The following is a 14,567-nucleotide window of genomic DNA, read 5'->3' as shown; positions in this document are numbered from 1 at the left end:
CCAAGAAAATCCGAGCATCAACATATTTCTATTGATGCCAACCCTTATTCAGGCTCAATGGAAATATTCTAATACACAAAATCAAAAGAATGATATTTTACTCTTTTGAATATGATTCTTTGTAGTTGTTTTGGTACTAGAATGCTTATTTTTAATGATTTAACCATGAAACATATAAGTAGTACATCAGAATTTGCCACATTACTTTTTTCTTTTAAGGAAGCTTCTAGTAAAAAAAATAATTAAAAAAAAAAATAAAATAAAAAAATAATGAAACAGAATCAATCATATCAAGCGGAAACTGTGCCTTCAAATACAAACTCCTCTTTCCCCCTAAATGTCTTCTGGAATAAAAACTTTCTAAACTAAAGGCAAAGAAATTGTGAAAGCACATCCTATATGTTAGCGATGTTTTTAAAGTAACTTCCCAAATCATAGTTCTCCAGTTTCACTGGCACAGAGAAATTTTTCTGAGGACATACATCAGCACAGAACTATCTGCCCTTGACTGTATGCACATGCTCAGAATAGGAATGGATTTAAAAGCACACTCAAATGCTTCGGATGGGCTGGTACGTAAATTCATCATGTTTGGGAAAGATGCTAACTCCTACTTCATCAAAAAGTGCTTTGGGACTTCAGCAACTTGCAAAAAAGTCACTCCAAAAACTCAACAGACAAAATGACTGCATTCAAGATGGGTCACACATTGTTCTGAATCACTGTACTCCCCAACTGAACTTCACAGGAGAGTTTTTCTTCTGTCTTTATATAAAAAGGGATACATCAGGACATTTTCAATCCCACTGCCCATTGGGGAGGGAGAAGGAAATAGAAGAGAATGAACCACAATTAACACTGTTTATCATCTGAACGCAGAAGCACACTTAATAGATACATAAACCCAATAAATATTTCCTTCATAAATCATTCAAAAGTTGGAAGTACACATTACTAGTAACTGGCAATTTAATAAACAAAGTAAAACAATTACTGATTCTTTCACTAAAACAGCAGACTCAAGCATTTTAAACCTGTAAAAAACAGCAGTTTGTCACTAATGACACCATTTGAGGCCACCTACAGTCAGATAACAATCCAAAGCCCTGTTGTCAGAAAAGGACAACCGTCCTTTTTCTGGTGATGAAAACAGCTTGATTTAGTGTGGAAAGAGCAGTTTTCAACACTATCACAAACAGCACAAGACACAATGGCATGTACAGCTCACATGGACAGGGCTGCGCTATCCAGGCAACTCAACAGTTTTCAGCAGCAGTTAAGAACAGGTGAATGAGGATTCTCTGCTGACAACAGGCTGTCAGCAGCAACTCATTTCCCTAGCGAGCAAATGTGCTGCTGCAGAGCTGCCCATCTTCCTCAGGCCAGAAACAATGACATTAAGATAACAGTTAAAAGCCTCAAAATAACTGTTCTCTGAAAGTCACTTGGAAACTTGATTTAGAACCAAAAATCATATAAAAAGGTGTCTCACAACCAAGGAAAGCCAGGTAGCTTTGCTGTCATCCTCCAAAGGATGCCTTTGATACATGTCAAACACTGCCATGTGCGTTTAAAACCAGCAAACATAAACCCAGCAGAAACTCTAAAATTAAGTAAACAGGCAATGAACATTATATTCACTTCTTTTCTTTGATGAAGACGTAATCACAGCCGTAGCATGGCTCAAGAAAAGAAAAGCGCTGTTGAAGTGGAACAGGATTGCCTGCTTTAGACTGCTAAACCATTTAATTGAGGAATTCAGTTAAATTTCAAAGCTATGAAAACAGTATAATAATCTAGTGTCAGGTTCATGTTGCTGTTGGAAAAAACTTTGTCTATAGTTTCAAATCTCCAGTTTCAAGTTCTATGATCCTGCTTTAAATTAGCTCTGACAATGATACATAGTTTTAGCATTTTTAAAGTCTTCTACTATCTCACATACAGTTCGTGCATGACCTGCCACCAGCTACAGTGGTTTGATGACTGGGAAAAGGGAAATATAACCCCTGTTTTCAAGAAGGGGAAAATGGAAGACCCAGGGAACTACATACCAGTCAGTCTCACCTCTGTGCCTGGCAGAATCATGGAGAGGGCCCTTGATATGCTTGAGAGATGGCTAATGCCAACCTCATGAAGTTCAACAAAGCAAAATGCAAGGTCCTACACTAGGGTCAGGGCAATCCCAGGCACAGAAGTGATTCACAGCAGCCCTAAGGAAAAAGACTTGGGGGTGTTGGTTGACAAGAAACTGAACATGAGCCAGTAGTATGCACTCACAGCCTAGAAACTAACCATGTGCTGGGCTGCATCAAAAGGAGCGTGACCAGCAGGTTCAAGAAGGTGATCCTGCCCCTCCACTCGGCTCTCGTTAGACCTCACTTGCAGTTCTGGTGTCCTCAACATAAAAAAGACATGGAACTGTCGGAACAAGTCCAGAGGAGGCCACGAGGATGATCAGGGGACTGGAGCACCTCCCATATGAAGACAGGTTGAGAAAGTTGGGGCTGTTCAGCCTGGAGAAGAGAAGGCTGCGTGGAGACCTCATAGCAGCCTTCCAGTATCTGAAGGGGGGCTATAAGGATCCTTGGGAGGGACTCTTCATTAGGGACTGTAGTGATAGGACAAGGGGAGATGGGCTTAAACTTAGACAGGGGAAGTTCAGGTTAGATATAATGAAGAAGTTCTTTACTGTGAGGGTCGTGAGGTATTGGAAAAGGTTGCCTAAGGAAGTGGTAAATGCTCCATCCCTGGCGGTGTTCAAGGCCAAGTTGGACAGAGCCTTGGGTAACATGGTCTAGTGTGAGGCATCCCTGCCCATGGCAAGGTGGTGGAATTAGATGTTGGTCCTTTCCAACCCAAACCATTCTATGATTCTGGACAGCAACTATAGAGACTAAGGATATTATAATAAGAGTCTCTCAGCAGTCAATGGTAGCAGAGATCAGTGAAAACCAACAAAATACAGAGCACATTTAAATTTAATCTCTTACTTCGAGGACTCAAGGTATAACTTGAATGATCTTCTGAACTTTGACAGATGTCTCAATCTCAACAGGATTACAATAAAGATTTTAACTTGTATATGCCCCTCTCACAGGATTTGTCAACAGTTTTAAAACCAGATGTACAGAGACAGAAATAATCCAGTAAATTTGCTCAATTCCTAAATACCTACCAAAACTAAATAGCATTCTGTGATGCTTTTATTGGAAGATATACATTTAATTGTGCCTTAAGTGTATGACAAAACCCTTTTCAGTTTTTGTTTGAAACCATTCTGAATCTAGGTTATGCCAAGTGACAGGTAATGAACAACTCTGTATTCAGACTGCATCAGGAATAACGACTTCTGTGCTTTTCTTTTTCTCACCCTTTAAACTTACATACTTTCTGATGTGTACTTAAATCCATTCTTACCAAGTAAGCAATGCAAGTTTGTGCTAAAGCCCTATTTCAGTCAAACACATTTTAGTGAAGCTACTGCCAGATGAAGAACTCGGTGAGGAGAACTGAAGTCCAGCAAGAGGAGAGCACTCATAAATTTACTAAAATACACCTCTATGTGAAGATACACAGCTACTCTTAGTTGATACTCTGAATACAAAGATCAGTGTTTATTCAACTCAAATATCTAAGCAGAAAAAAAAAACAACAAAGGCAACACATTTTATGTATGATGAGCTTGTTTGCTCTGTGAATATAACGAATGTCCCCACTAACTCTACTGGAAGCAGATCATGCATGCCAGGTGGTCTCTGAAAGAGCCATAACGACTCCTCTGTTAAGACAAAGAGGATCAATAAAGAGTAAGACTGCTCTGGATGATATGAGAAACGGTCAACAATTTCACTTGCCATTCACATAATGAATGAGGCCTGTATCATGTTTATGATAGAGGAGCATATATCAAGGTTTCCAGCAGTACGGAATGTGAGTCACCAAGAAGCTGTCTGCTTCTGTTGAGGTAACAGATGACTAGATAAAGAGAAACAGACAGTGCACCTTACATTAACTGATAGGTATTTTTCCACATTAGTTTCAATATAACCAACTTCAGTCATAATTTAAAAATTAGATTATTCTTCAGAGGAAGATTAGCCCTTGTCCACGTTTGTGTCAATCATGACTATACACTGGCTAGAACCTTGCTTCAGTATAAATCACATACTCCATATGGTCACTGCTGTTGTATAAATGCATGTAAAAATGCCTTGACCAAGAGCGATAACTAACGACAAAATGCCATACTTACCTACGTTTGTTGTCTCCCAGACTGCTGACTGTGTGCAAGTGCTGGATGACACCATAAAAAGCATTTATAAACTTTTATGCAATCCTAATCATATAAAACTACTCACATGCCACTTCCAGGGATGCATTGCGACTCACAGCTTCTCCAAGATAGTTCCTTGCTACGCAAACATAACTTCCTTCATCAGGTTTACTCCTGCGTCCGTGCACGATACGCAAGAAAAATAAAGATCCGCTGGGCAGCAGCATGCGGTGGGAGCGTGGATCATCCTTGTCTGTTTCCACTCTCTCTCCGTCCTTGTACCACTCAATAGTAGGAGTTGGCCGTCCTTCAGCTTTGCAGTTCAAAGTTGTTGGTTCTCCTTTAGAGACTATGACATCTGAAGGATGCTCAACAATCCGTGGTGGAAAATCCTCCTGGCGGAGACGGGATCCTACAGTGAAAGAAGAAAGGGAGGAAAGAACAATTTATTTTACCTCTTTAGACTTTGCAAGAAGTTCTCACAAGTTACTCCTTTAATGCCACAAAAATTTTCAAAACAAAAAAGAAAATATGAAATCCTGTACACATCTGATATTGTTTTGTCTGATATCAGAGACTGCATCTGGCACTTTCAAGTCCCAAAACCTGAGCTGAACTACAGATATACACCTCTAAGGCCTTATCAAATCTGTACCACGTGCAGACTGGGCTTAAAGGAGGATCTCTTACACATAAATGCATGACAATCTTTCCCTTATTCCAATAATCTGTTTACATTTGCTTCTAGATTCCTGTGTGTTTCTGGATTCCACAGCTACTGTTCTCCCACCCTTTTTATCTGTCAGATTCAACAGATGGACATCCAAAAACACTGCCTTACCACCTACTGCATAACAGATCTTTGAAGTTTTACATATATGCTTTATATCCCTTTTCCACAAAGAGCCCAGGCATGAAAAGATACGGAAATAAAACCCCACAAAACCACAAACCAGAGAAGTATTCCTTCCTTCATGAATTTCTAGTACAACAGTTGGCAACTTTAACTGTTCACAAATCTCTAAAGTTATCACAGTATCACAGTATGCTAGAGATTGGAAGGGACCTCAAAAGATCATCTAGTCCAATCCCCCTGCCGGAGCAGGAACACCTAGATAATGTTACACAGGAACGTGTCCAGGCGGGCTTTGAATGTCTCCAGGGAAGGAGACTCCACAACCTCCCTGGGCAGCCTGTTCCAGTGTTCCGTCACCCTCACTGAGAAGAAGTTTCTTCTCAAGTTTAAGTGGAACCTCTTGTGTTCCAGTTTGTACCCATTACCCCTTGTCCTATCATTGTTTGCCACTGAGTAGAGCCTGGCTCCATCCTCGTGACACTCCCCCTTTATATATTTATAGACACTAATAAGGTCACCCCTCAGTCTCCTCTTCTCCAAACTATAGAGACCCAGCTCCCTCAGTCTTTCCTCATAAGGGAGATGCTCCACTCCCTTAATCATCTTCGTTGCCCTGCGCTGGACTCTCTCCAGCAGCTCCCTGTCCTTCTTGAACTGAGGGGCCCAGAACTGGACACAATATTCCAGATGGGGTCTCACCAGGGCAGAGTAGAGGGGAAGGAGGACCTCTCTCGACCTACTAACCACCCCCCTTCTAATACACCCCAGGATGCCATTGGCCTTCTTAGCCACAAGGGCACAGTGTTGGCTCATGGTCATCCTGTCGTCCACTAGGACCCCCAGGTCCCTCTCCCCTACACTGCTCTCTAACAGGCCGTTCCCCAACCTATACTGGAACCTGGGGTTGTTCCTGCCCAGATGCAGGACTCTACACTTCCCCTTGTTATATTTCATCAAGTTATTCCCTGCCCAACTCTCCAGCCTGTCCAGGTCTCGCTGGGTGGCAGCACAGCCTTCTGGCATGTCAGCCACTCCTCCCAGCTTGGTGTCATCAGCAAACTTGCTGATAGTACACTCAATTCCCTCATCTAAATCATTGATGAATATATTAAATAATACCGGTCCCAGTACTGACCCTTGAGGCACTCCACTAGTTACAGGCCTCCAACTAGACTCCGCCCCATAGACTACAACTCTCTGGCTTCTCTCCTTCAGCCAGTTCGCAGTCCACCTCACTACCTGATCATCCAGTCCACACTTCCTCAATTTAGCCGTGAGGATGCTGTGGGAGACTGTGTCAAATGCTTTGCTGGTTATTAATGAGCTTTATTTTTATTTGGAAATCTCAAATGGTAACTGCACATTAGAAATCTGCAGGGGATTGCACGCATATATACACATACACAAATTCAATATAGGCATACGTGTGCTTGAAAAAGCACTGCAAACACCTGTGTCTCAGAAATCATTATAGGTTCATTTCCATTTTTCTCCTCTCTGCATTCATCCTTTTCTTTACTTTTCTTTTTGGTTTATGCCATGCTTTACCTGCAAATGTACCTTCTAACCCACCACTAGCACCCCTGAATTCCTACCAACAGCACATCACAACGTTGGTTACACGGTTACTGAGAGCTGGACATCTCCAGCATTTCTACAGAGCATATCTAACCAAGGATCTGGAGTCCTGGATTATCCCCAAAAGCACCCCAGGGGCTCAGCCCAAGTGCAGCACATGCAGCAAAGAATGTGGTTATACTTTTTCCACTTACATTTTTTTCAGCATTAGGGACCAAGTTAAGAAATTACTTGCTCTACCACTGGAAAGTAATAAAACTCAACGTATTATCTTCTTTCAAATGCCCACCAGAATACCTATTTTTCACTTTACAATATTGGTGATGAATTCTCATTAAACGTTCATAACTATCAGGACTACCAGGTATTGATAATCCTGAAGTTCCTACAATACTAATTTTGTGCCCTCTACAGTAACAACTTTGTGCCTTGCCCTGTACTTTCTGTGCTGGCACTTTGGCACACTGCTCTTCTGCCTTTCTGTCTTTCCTTTACACTCAGTTGCCTGCCCACTGCCTAGAAAAGGGAAGCAACAGAGACTGAACATTGTCCTCCACATTCTCCAACAAAGCCTTGCACTGTCACTCAAGTCTTGGAATAAGGAAGAGAGGTGCTGGCAGAGAGGAGACCATGTAAAAGTAAGGTATGGGGAAAGGATCTAAGCTGGGTCTGCCACCCTGGGGAAAGTCCCAGGGCCAGCCTTCCATTACAGCTTTCATATAGTACAGTTTCACTAAACAAGTCACAGCATTGCAAATCTTCACTGAACTCTTGTCAAAAAAAATCCAACAACAGTATCACAACTCTAGTCAAAGTCTGCAATACCCTTCTTCTGAAAAAGATAATACTTTCACTATTATTATGCTCCTTATTACAGCTATAAAGAGACAAACTGCAGAGATGAGAAAATACAAGAACAGTGTCACCCAACAGAAAACCAAAGTCCATCACTCACAACTTCAGCATCATTCAGATATAATTCATTGCTGTCTACTTAATTAGGCCTGTGAAACAGTTTTGATGTTACAAACACATCACAGTAGTTCATGCATCTACATTGCTTCTCATAAAAATGAAGTCAGCTCTCTTAATTGTTAGCACAAATCATCTTTTCTAGCATGGATCCTGAAAATCCTTTGAGTGCAGTTGCCCTGTTAGGACTATTGGACTACACTTCTTAAATACGTAAGATACCAGCTTTGCCAGGTTAGCGAAGCATTTGGCTCAATTTTTCTGATCAGCAGTTTTGCAGAGCCATAGAAAAGCAATTCAACATCAGGATCTTCGTTATATTCTAGGCACAACATATTTTAAAATAGTTGCAATGTTTCATTTACTCTATAAGCTAAGAGAAAAGCAATAGGGCTCAGTCCTACAGAGCAAATCCATCTTTGGACTTCTTACTAACACCCAGGTCGTTGCCATACAGGCTTGCCATAAAGTGTTATACCACTGCTGAACAAAGGGACTCTTTCAGTAGCTACCAGGCTATATTACTGATATAGCAAAAGTATCCCTAATCTGTACTGCTAGTACATGAAAACCCACAAACAATTTATATCTAAGCACAGATAAACTTAGGGCACATTTAGAAAAGACAGACGTGTTTTATTCTCCATTCTAGTGACAAAAAGACATTTGAAATCTGACAGGAAAATCTGCAGTTGAAGAGCGTCCCCAGACCATGACACCACACACAACATTGAAAGAGACTAAAATCTCCATTAAAGTTTACAACAACCATAGAATCACAGCACATGGACTAAAAAACTAACTTTATATATCGACTACACACATGTATAATACTCTCCACACAAATCTATCAAGTTTCTTCATCGTTTATTCTCAAAAGAAATAAACAAACCCCCACTAGTTGTGTGAAGAAATTCCTACTAACATTATCAGTAGGAACACCAAAGGTGAAACTTCAGATTTAAGTCAGAAAAAAAGAGATAAGACTGAATTCTGATAAACGGTTAGCAGAGTGTAACATAATTGGTAGCAAAAATGCAAATCCAAAATATTCATTTTCTTATGCGCAAAGGTTTACTGATAATGTTCAAAACTCAAAGTAATCCATTCTACAGAGAAACACAGGCCATGTTCAATCATTTGAAAAGGGCTTTCTAAAGATTTAAACCTCCCACCTCATACAGGCCAATTCAAAACCCCTCCTTAGGTCATAATAGGACTAATTCTTCCTCTTCACTACAGATGTTTCTCACAAAACTCATGTTTACCTCCCTCTATCCTAATCAAGCAATTTGTGCACAAAGAGAGGGTTGAAAGGTGGGCAGCAAAGACCATGCCAATCAGCAAGCAGAAAGGCTTAGGAAGTGCTCTGAGGGGAGCTCATACCACACATTCCTGTGATGGCCGGGTGTACCTTCAGCTATCTAGCGCTGCAAGTTATGTCCTTAATGTGCACTTAAAAGGGGGGAAGAAAAACACACACAAAAAAATCAGTCACAGAGCACAGCAGACTCCCTCCTCCAAAACCGAACTGAGCACCAACAGCTATTCCAGAAGGATACACTAATTCAGAAAAAACAAGGAAAACCCTGACTGCATTGCCTCTCTTCTGGCAGACACAGACACTATCTACATGACAGAAAGTTAAGAGCCCCAAATGGTGTTTTCCTAGTTGAATTTTGGTTCTTCCCCTAGGGCTCCCTCACACCCCACTTCACAATACTCTTACAAATACAACCTAATTTAGAAGGAACAGAAAAATACTTAACTCCACAAACTAACTGGGCAGCAAATGATACTTTTACTGGAGACTAAGATGGAAACTTGATCTACTCCAGATTTTAAGCGGTTTCACTGAAGCAGGTGGATGTGTTCTATCCTGGACTAGTTCCTTCCCCATTCTTCCCCTAGGGATTTTCAATACAGTAATCTCTCATGCATGCAGACCACATACGAGTAACCCTGAATTTAAAAGTCCCTAAATAGACATTACTGTGATGAACTGCAATGATTTTGAATTAGCTGTTATATGCTGTTGGGTAAAAACATGCCTTTAGAAAAAGTCCTACAGTATCACAACTAACTGAAAGCTGCAGCTATGAAAAGGAGAGCATTTATATTTACTTAAATAATTACTCAGAGTATCTACTGTACATTAAGTTTCACACAGCTATTGCAAATGACCGGTTATTACACATCTTGAGAAACCTAGTTGCACATACACCTCCCCAGCTAATTCACAGGGAAAGTTTTAGGCTCATCTTTTTGCTTATTACTGCACAGAACAATTAAAAGCACTGTTCAAAAGCAAAACCCAAAACATACATGAAAAAGAGATAATGTCCAGGTCTATTATAGCATACTACCTTTAATATTAATGTTTCCTTGTTCATACTGTTGCATTAAACAAAAAGTTACTAAGATTATGACAACAGAAGTCAAGAAAAGCCATCTCTGCTCAACTTACCTCGGTACTTTTATCATGGTGTATCTTTAACATGTCATTTTATATTTTAAAAATATTTCTGCCACAAACTGAGTAACTGACAATTACAATTTATTACAGAACATAACTGAGCAGTGAAAAGGATTATCTCACACAAAGGCAAAAAAAAGAGAAGTGATGCTATTGCACTTCTAGCATCTGCCACAACATGAGATACTCCTACATTCGTGCTAATAAGAAAACACGGAAAAAAAACTAACAGGTGAAGTTATAAAAATTAATTATAATGACATTCTGTCTTGATGCTATCAGGCAAAGCAGAAAAAGCACAGAAATAAGTACTGCATTTAACATAACCTCAGAGGCACCTGGAACACTGCAAATCACACTCCAGCACTGTCTGTGACTGTTAGTTTTCTGTGCGAGACTCTAAACTAGAAGAAGATGGATGAAGATGTTTTCTGGCATGTGGTGAAGGTATAAACAATCTTATAGTGTTTGGATTTCAAAATTAGTTCAATATAATAGCCTTGCAGCATGGGGGTGGAAATAAAGGAATAAATAAAAAACATTCTGTCTTAATGCTGTTTAAGTTCCAGATAAAGTTTTGCTAAGACCACGCTATAGGGAAAACCACTACATCTGTTCACAGTGCTTTACTGGATAGCTCAATGTTCTCTCCTTCAAACAACTTTTTTGTGAGGATAAGGCAAAGGAAGGTAGAAAGGAGCATTCACAAGGCAGCAGACATCAATTAGTAGAAATATTCAGACTCTGTCAGAAAAAATAAGTCTTTGGACAGATGTGAATGCCATAGTACAGTGGATGCTACCAGGGCTAGAAAACCTAATACGGGTGAGGTGCTCAGACAATACTCTGTTAGTAACATAATAAATTCAATAGTCCTCAGTGGGTAAACCAGAACTACTGCCAAGTAGCAGGAGACAGCTGATGGAACAGTATTAATGCACTGCTTTATCGCAAATGTTAACTGCTCACCTGAACAGGTTAGTATATTTTCACCGGTTTCTTCCCAGGTAAACAGGAAAGTAAGGCTATATTGCTGACTGTTTGCTGCTGTTCATCCTGTTTGCTATCGTTCAAATCCACAAGCCAGCACCAAGTCAAAAATACAAAACGATACATTAAAGTAAGTAAGTCACATTCGAAGCTACTTCACCAATGGCAATTTTCATTCCAGTGAAAAGCTATGAAATTTTTCCAAACACTGCCTGGAGTAAATAAAGAATAAAATAATGAATCAGCCAAGTCTAGCTTTTCTAATGGTATTTAATTTTTGTTTTTACTGGTAGATACTAGTACTTCTGCTTAAATGCAGAATTTTTCCATATTTCCTAAAGAATGTATCTGAACTTGCTATGGTAAAATTTAAGTTACAGTTTACAGTTAATGAAAGCTAAAATATGCCTCATGAAATCCTGTATTAAATTACTCACTAAACATTAATGTTGTTCTATTGCATGTTTACTTGTGAATAAAGTCATCATCATTTTAAAGTGAACATCAAGTTATCAACTTGTATTGTCTAAGACACTGATAATGTTTTGTCACTCTAACAAAACACAGCTGTCATTTTCAGATACCAAAGCCTGGTAACTACTGATAATTGCTTACTTGATAAATGTTGACTAATGGAAAATGAATAGTTCCCTTAATAATAATTGATGAGCTTATAGATTTTTGATAAACTGTCACTTTGCAGGTAATGAATGCTCTTGCTTTCAAATCTACCTTTATGAGTGAATTGTTTCTGCATCACTCATTACTAATGTCTATAGAGGTCAGGACACTGAACTTGTGAAGCCCTTGTACCAGAGCCAAGCAAGAGGAATCTGCTGGAGGACACACTTCAACATAAACAGACGAGAGGAAGATTCAGTTATTTAGATGTCCAGATACCGCACATGCATTGAAATATATTTGCCAACAGCTCTTATACTCCCCCTTCCTGCCTTATGAATTTGTGTACTTAGAAACTTCCTAATCAAAGTTGTGAAATAAAGAAGTGAACAGCTAAGAAAAGTAGAATAAAAAGATCTAGATTACATATTGTGTTTTACATGTCTGAGACACTCTGATCTTCCATTTCCCCTGGGGTAATTCAATTCAGATGTGTTGAAGGAGACATTTCCTGACTATCACCTTCAGGACTACTCTTCTGGAAAGTGTAAAACACAACAGTCACTCATTCATTCTGACCAGTTCAACACCACCAGTGTTCTGACCAAGTCAGGCTGTTTTTCATGATCACCAACAAGCCTCATGGATTTGATGTAATATGCTCAAGCTTCCTCATAAATTCCCTCAGGGATCCAATGTACCAAACAGTTACAGCATATAAACAGAGTACCTATTCTTTTCAACTTAACCTGGTTGATTCTATAGCCAAATAACTCTAAAAAAAATAATAAATAAATAGATAAAATCAGATGAAAGAATTTTTATCTACCAAAGAAATAGATTTGCTATAGGGACACAGCACTAAGAAGAAAACTAAACCAAAGAGTCAATATTCTACTTATTTTTTTTTTTTTTTTTTGCTACATTTCCACAAAGCCACCATGCAATTCCTACCCTAAGGGTAATGTGCTCTCTATGTGTGCATACCTATGTGTGTGATATATGTAGAACTGTAGAATGGTTTGGGTTGGAAGGGACCCTAAAGCTCATCTAGTTTAAACCCCCTGCCATGGGCAGGGACATTTTCCTCTAGAGCAGGCTCCTCCAAGCCCTGTCCAACCTGGCCTTGAACACTGCCAGGGATGGGGCAGCCACAGCTTCTCTGGGCACCCTGTACCAGCGCCTCAGCACTCTCACAGTGAAGAGTTTCTTCCTAATATCTAATCTAAATCTTATAATTTTTCAGTTTAAAGCCAACCCCCTTGTCCTGTCACTACATGCCCTTGCAAAAAGTCCCTCTCCAGATTTCCTGTAGGCTCCATTTAGGTACTGGAAGGCTGCTACAAGGCCTCCCCAGAGCCTTCTCTTCTCCAGGTTGAACAAGCCCAACTCCAACTGTCTCCACAGCAGAGGTGCTCTAGCCCTCTGAGCATCTCTGTGGCCTCCTCTGGACTCACTTAAGGAGGTCCATGTCCCAAAGGCATTTGACAATTCAATTTCTAGTCCTTTTAGACCACCTTCTTTCAAATTTCAAGGAAAAAAAATCTTCATTTATTGCACTTCACTCTCCTCCAGTTTTAATTTATTAGCTTCACATCAAGATTTCATCTATTAATACTACTCTTTATATAAGTAGCTACAAAGCCAATGGCCTGTCATACAAGAAAAGCAACAGTACACACTAAATTCATAGCCTTTACATTAATTTCTTAAGTCAACAAAATATTTGTGGCTACTGGTACTGACATACCATTTATCTGTATGTCTTTACCTCTTTCACAGCTTTTTTTCTACCTTTCTACACACAGGAAAGCTCTCCCTAACCTGATCACTAAGGCTGCTACACCTTTTGTATCATCTCTGAATGCTCACGTTTTGATTTCTTTAACATTCTAAAGACATAGCTTCAATAATAGCTTTAATTTATGGATTCAAACTTACACAGGGTAAGTTTAGGTTAGATATAAGGAAGAAGTTATTTACTGTGAGGGTGGAGAGGCACTGGAATGGGTTGCCCAAAGATGTGAATGCTCCATCCTTGATGGTGCTCAAGGCCAGGTTGATGGAGTCTTGGGTGACACGGTTTAGTGCCAGGTGTCCCTACCCATGGCAGGGGGTTGGAATTAGATGATCTGAAGGTCCCTTCCAACCCTAACTATTCTATGATTCTATGATCATCCACTTGGTTCAAGAAAGAAAGACAGGACTAGACTTTCAATAACAGGACTAACAGCCACTTAACATTATGCATACCAGACATCATCCCTACTACAGATCTGTCATCTACTATTCTATTCCCCCCTACTGTTCGCATTTAATTGCTACAAAAAGGGAAGATTAAAATATGATGTTATGTACCCCATTTGAAACACTTTCAGTTCAATAGTTCTGATAAGTCATAGGTATTATATATTTACTTCAGAAAAAAAAATGCTTGAAAGTCAACTAAACTTGAAAGACAAGTTCATAATACACTTTACTAGAAAACAGTAGCAGAATAAAGAAACATCAACCAAAAGAAGTAATGCTGACATTTCAAAGCTTATGCAGCTTTGAAATTTATTGCAGCTTACGCCTAGAAGTGAAAGCAATCAATATTGTGCCTGAGATTATTAGCTTGTTCAGTACTTTTGACAGAATTTTGAATTAACTCCTTGTAAAAGCTTGCCAACAATGCATATTCTACATCAGTGTAAAAGGGCTGTTTATCAGGAAAAGAAACAGCAAAACTGTAACAGAAAACAGGCAACAAACAAACCCACAACAAAACCAATCAAAACCAACTCCTGCAACAGAAAATA

General features: G+C 39.6%; 1 protein-coding gene across 20 annotated transcripts in view; it reads right to left on the bottom strand.

The window, feature by feature from the left end:
- ROBO2 (roundabout guidance receptor 2) overlaps positions 1–14,567 on the bottom strand; it is a 1,081,280-nt gene that overhangs the window by 402,257 nt on the left and 664,456 nt on the right. For all 20 annotated transcript variants that reach the window (XM_062602003.1, XM_062602002.1, XM_062602001.1 and 17 more), the window contains one exon: positions 4,359–4,685. In XM_062602003.1, the coding sequence (XP_062457987.1) occupies positions 4,359–4,685 (327 nt within the window). The remainder of the gene's footprint in view (positions 1–4,358; positions 4,686–14,567) is intronic.

The sequence above is a fragment of the Pezoporus occidentalis genome, unplaced genomic scaffold (genome assembly GCF_034315485.1).
Source record: "Pezoporus occidentalis ecotype Australia unplaced genomic scaffold, CSIRO_AGI_Poc_V1 ctg74, whole genome shotgun sequence".
Classification (NCBI taxonomy): Eukaryota; Metazoa; Chordata; class Aves; order Psittaciformes; family Psittacidae; genus Pezoporus; species Pezoporus occidentalis.
This window is presented reverse-complemented; position numbering and strand designations above follow the sequence as displayed.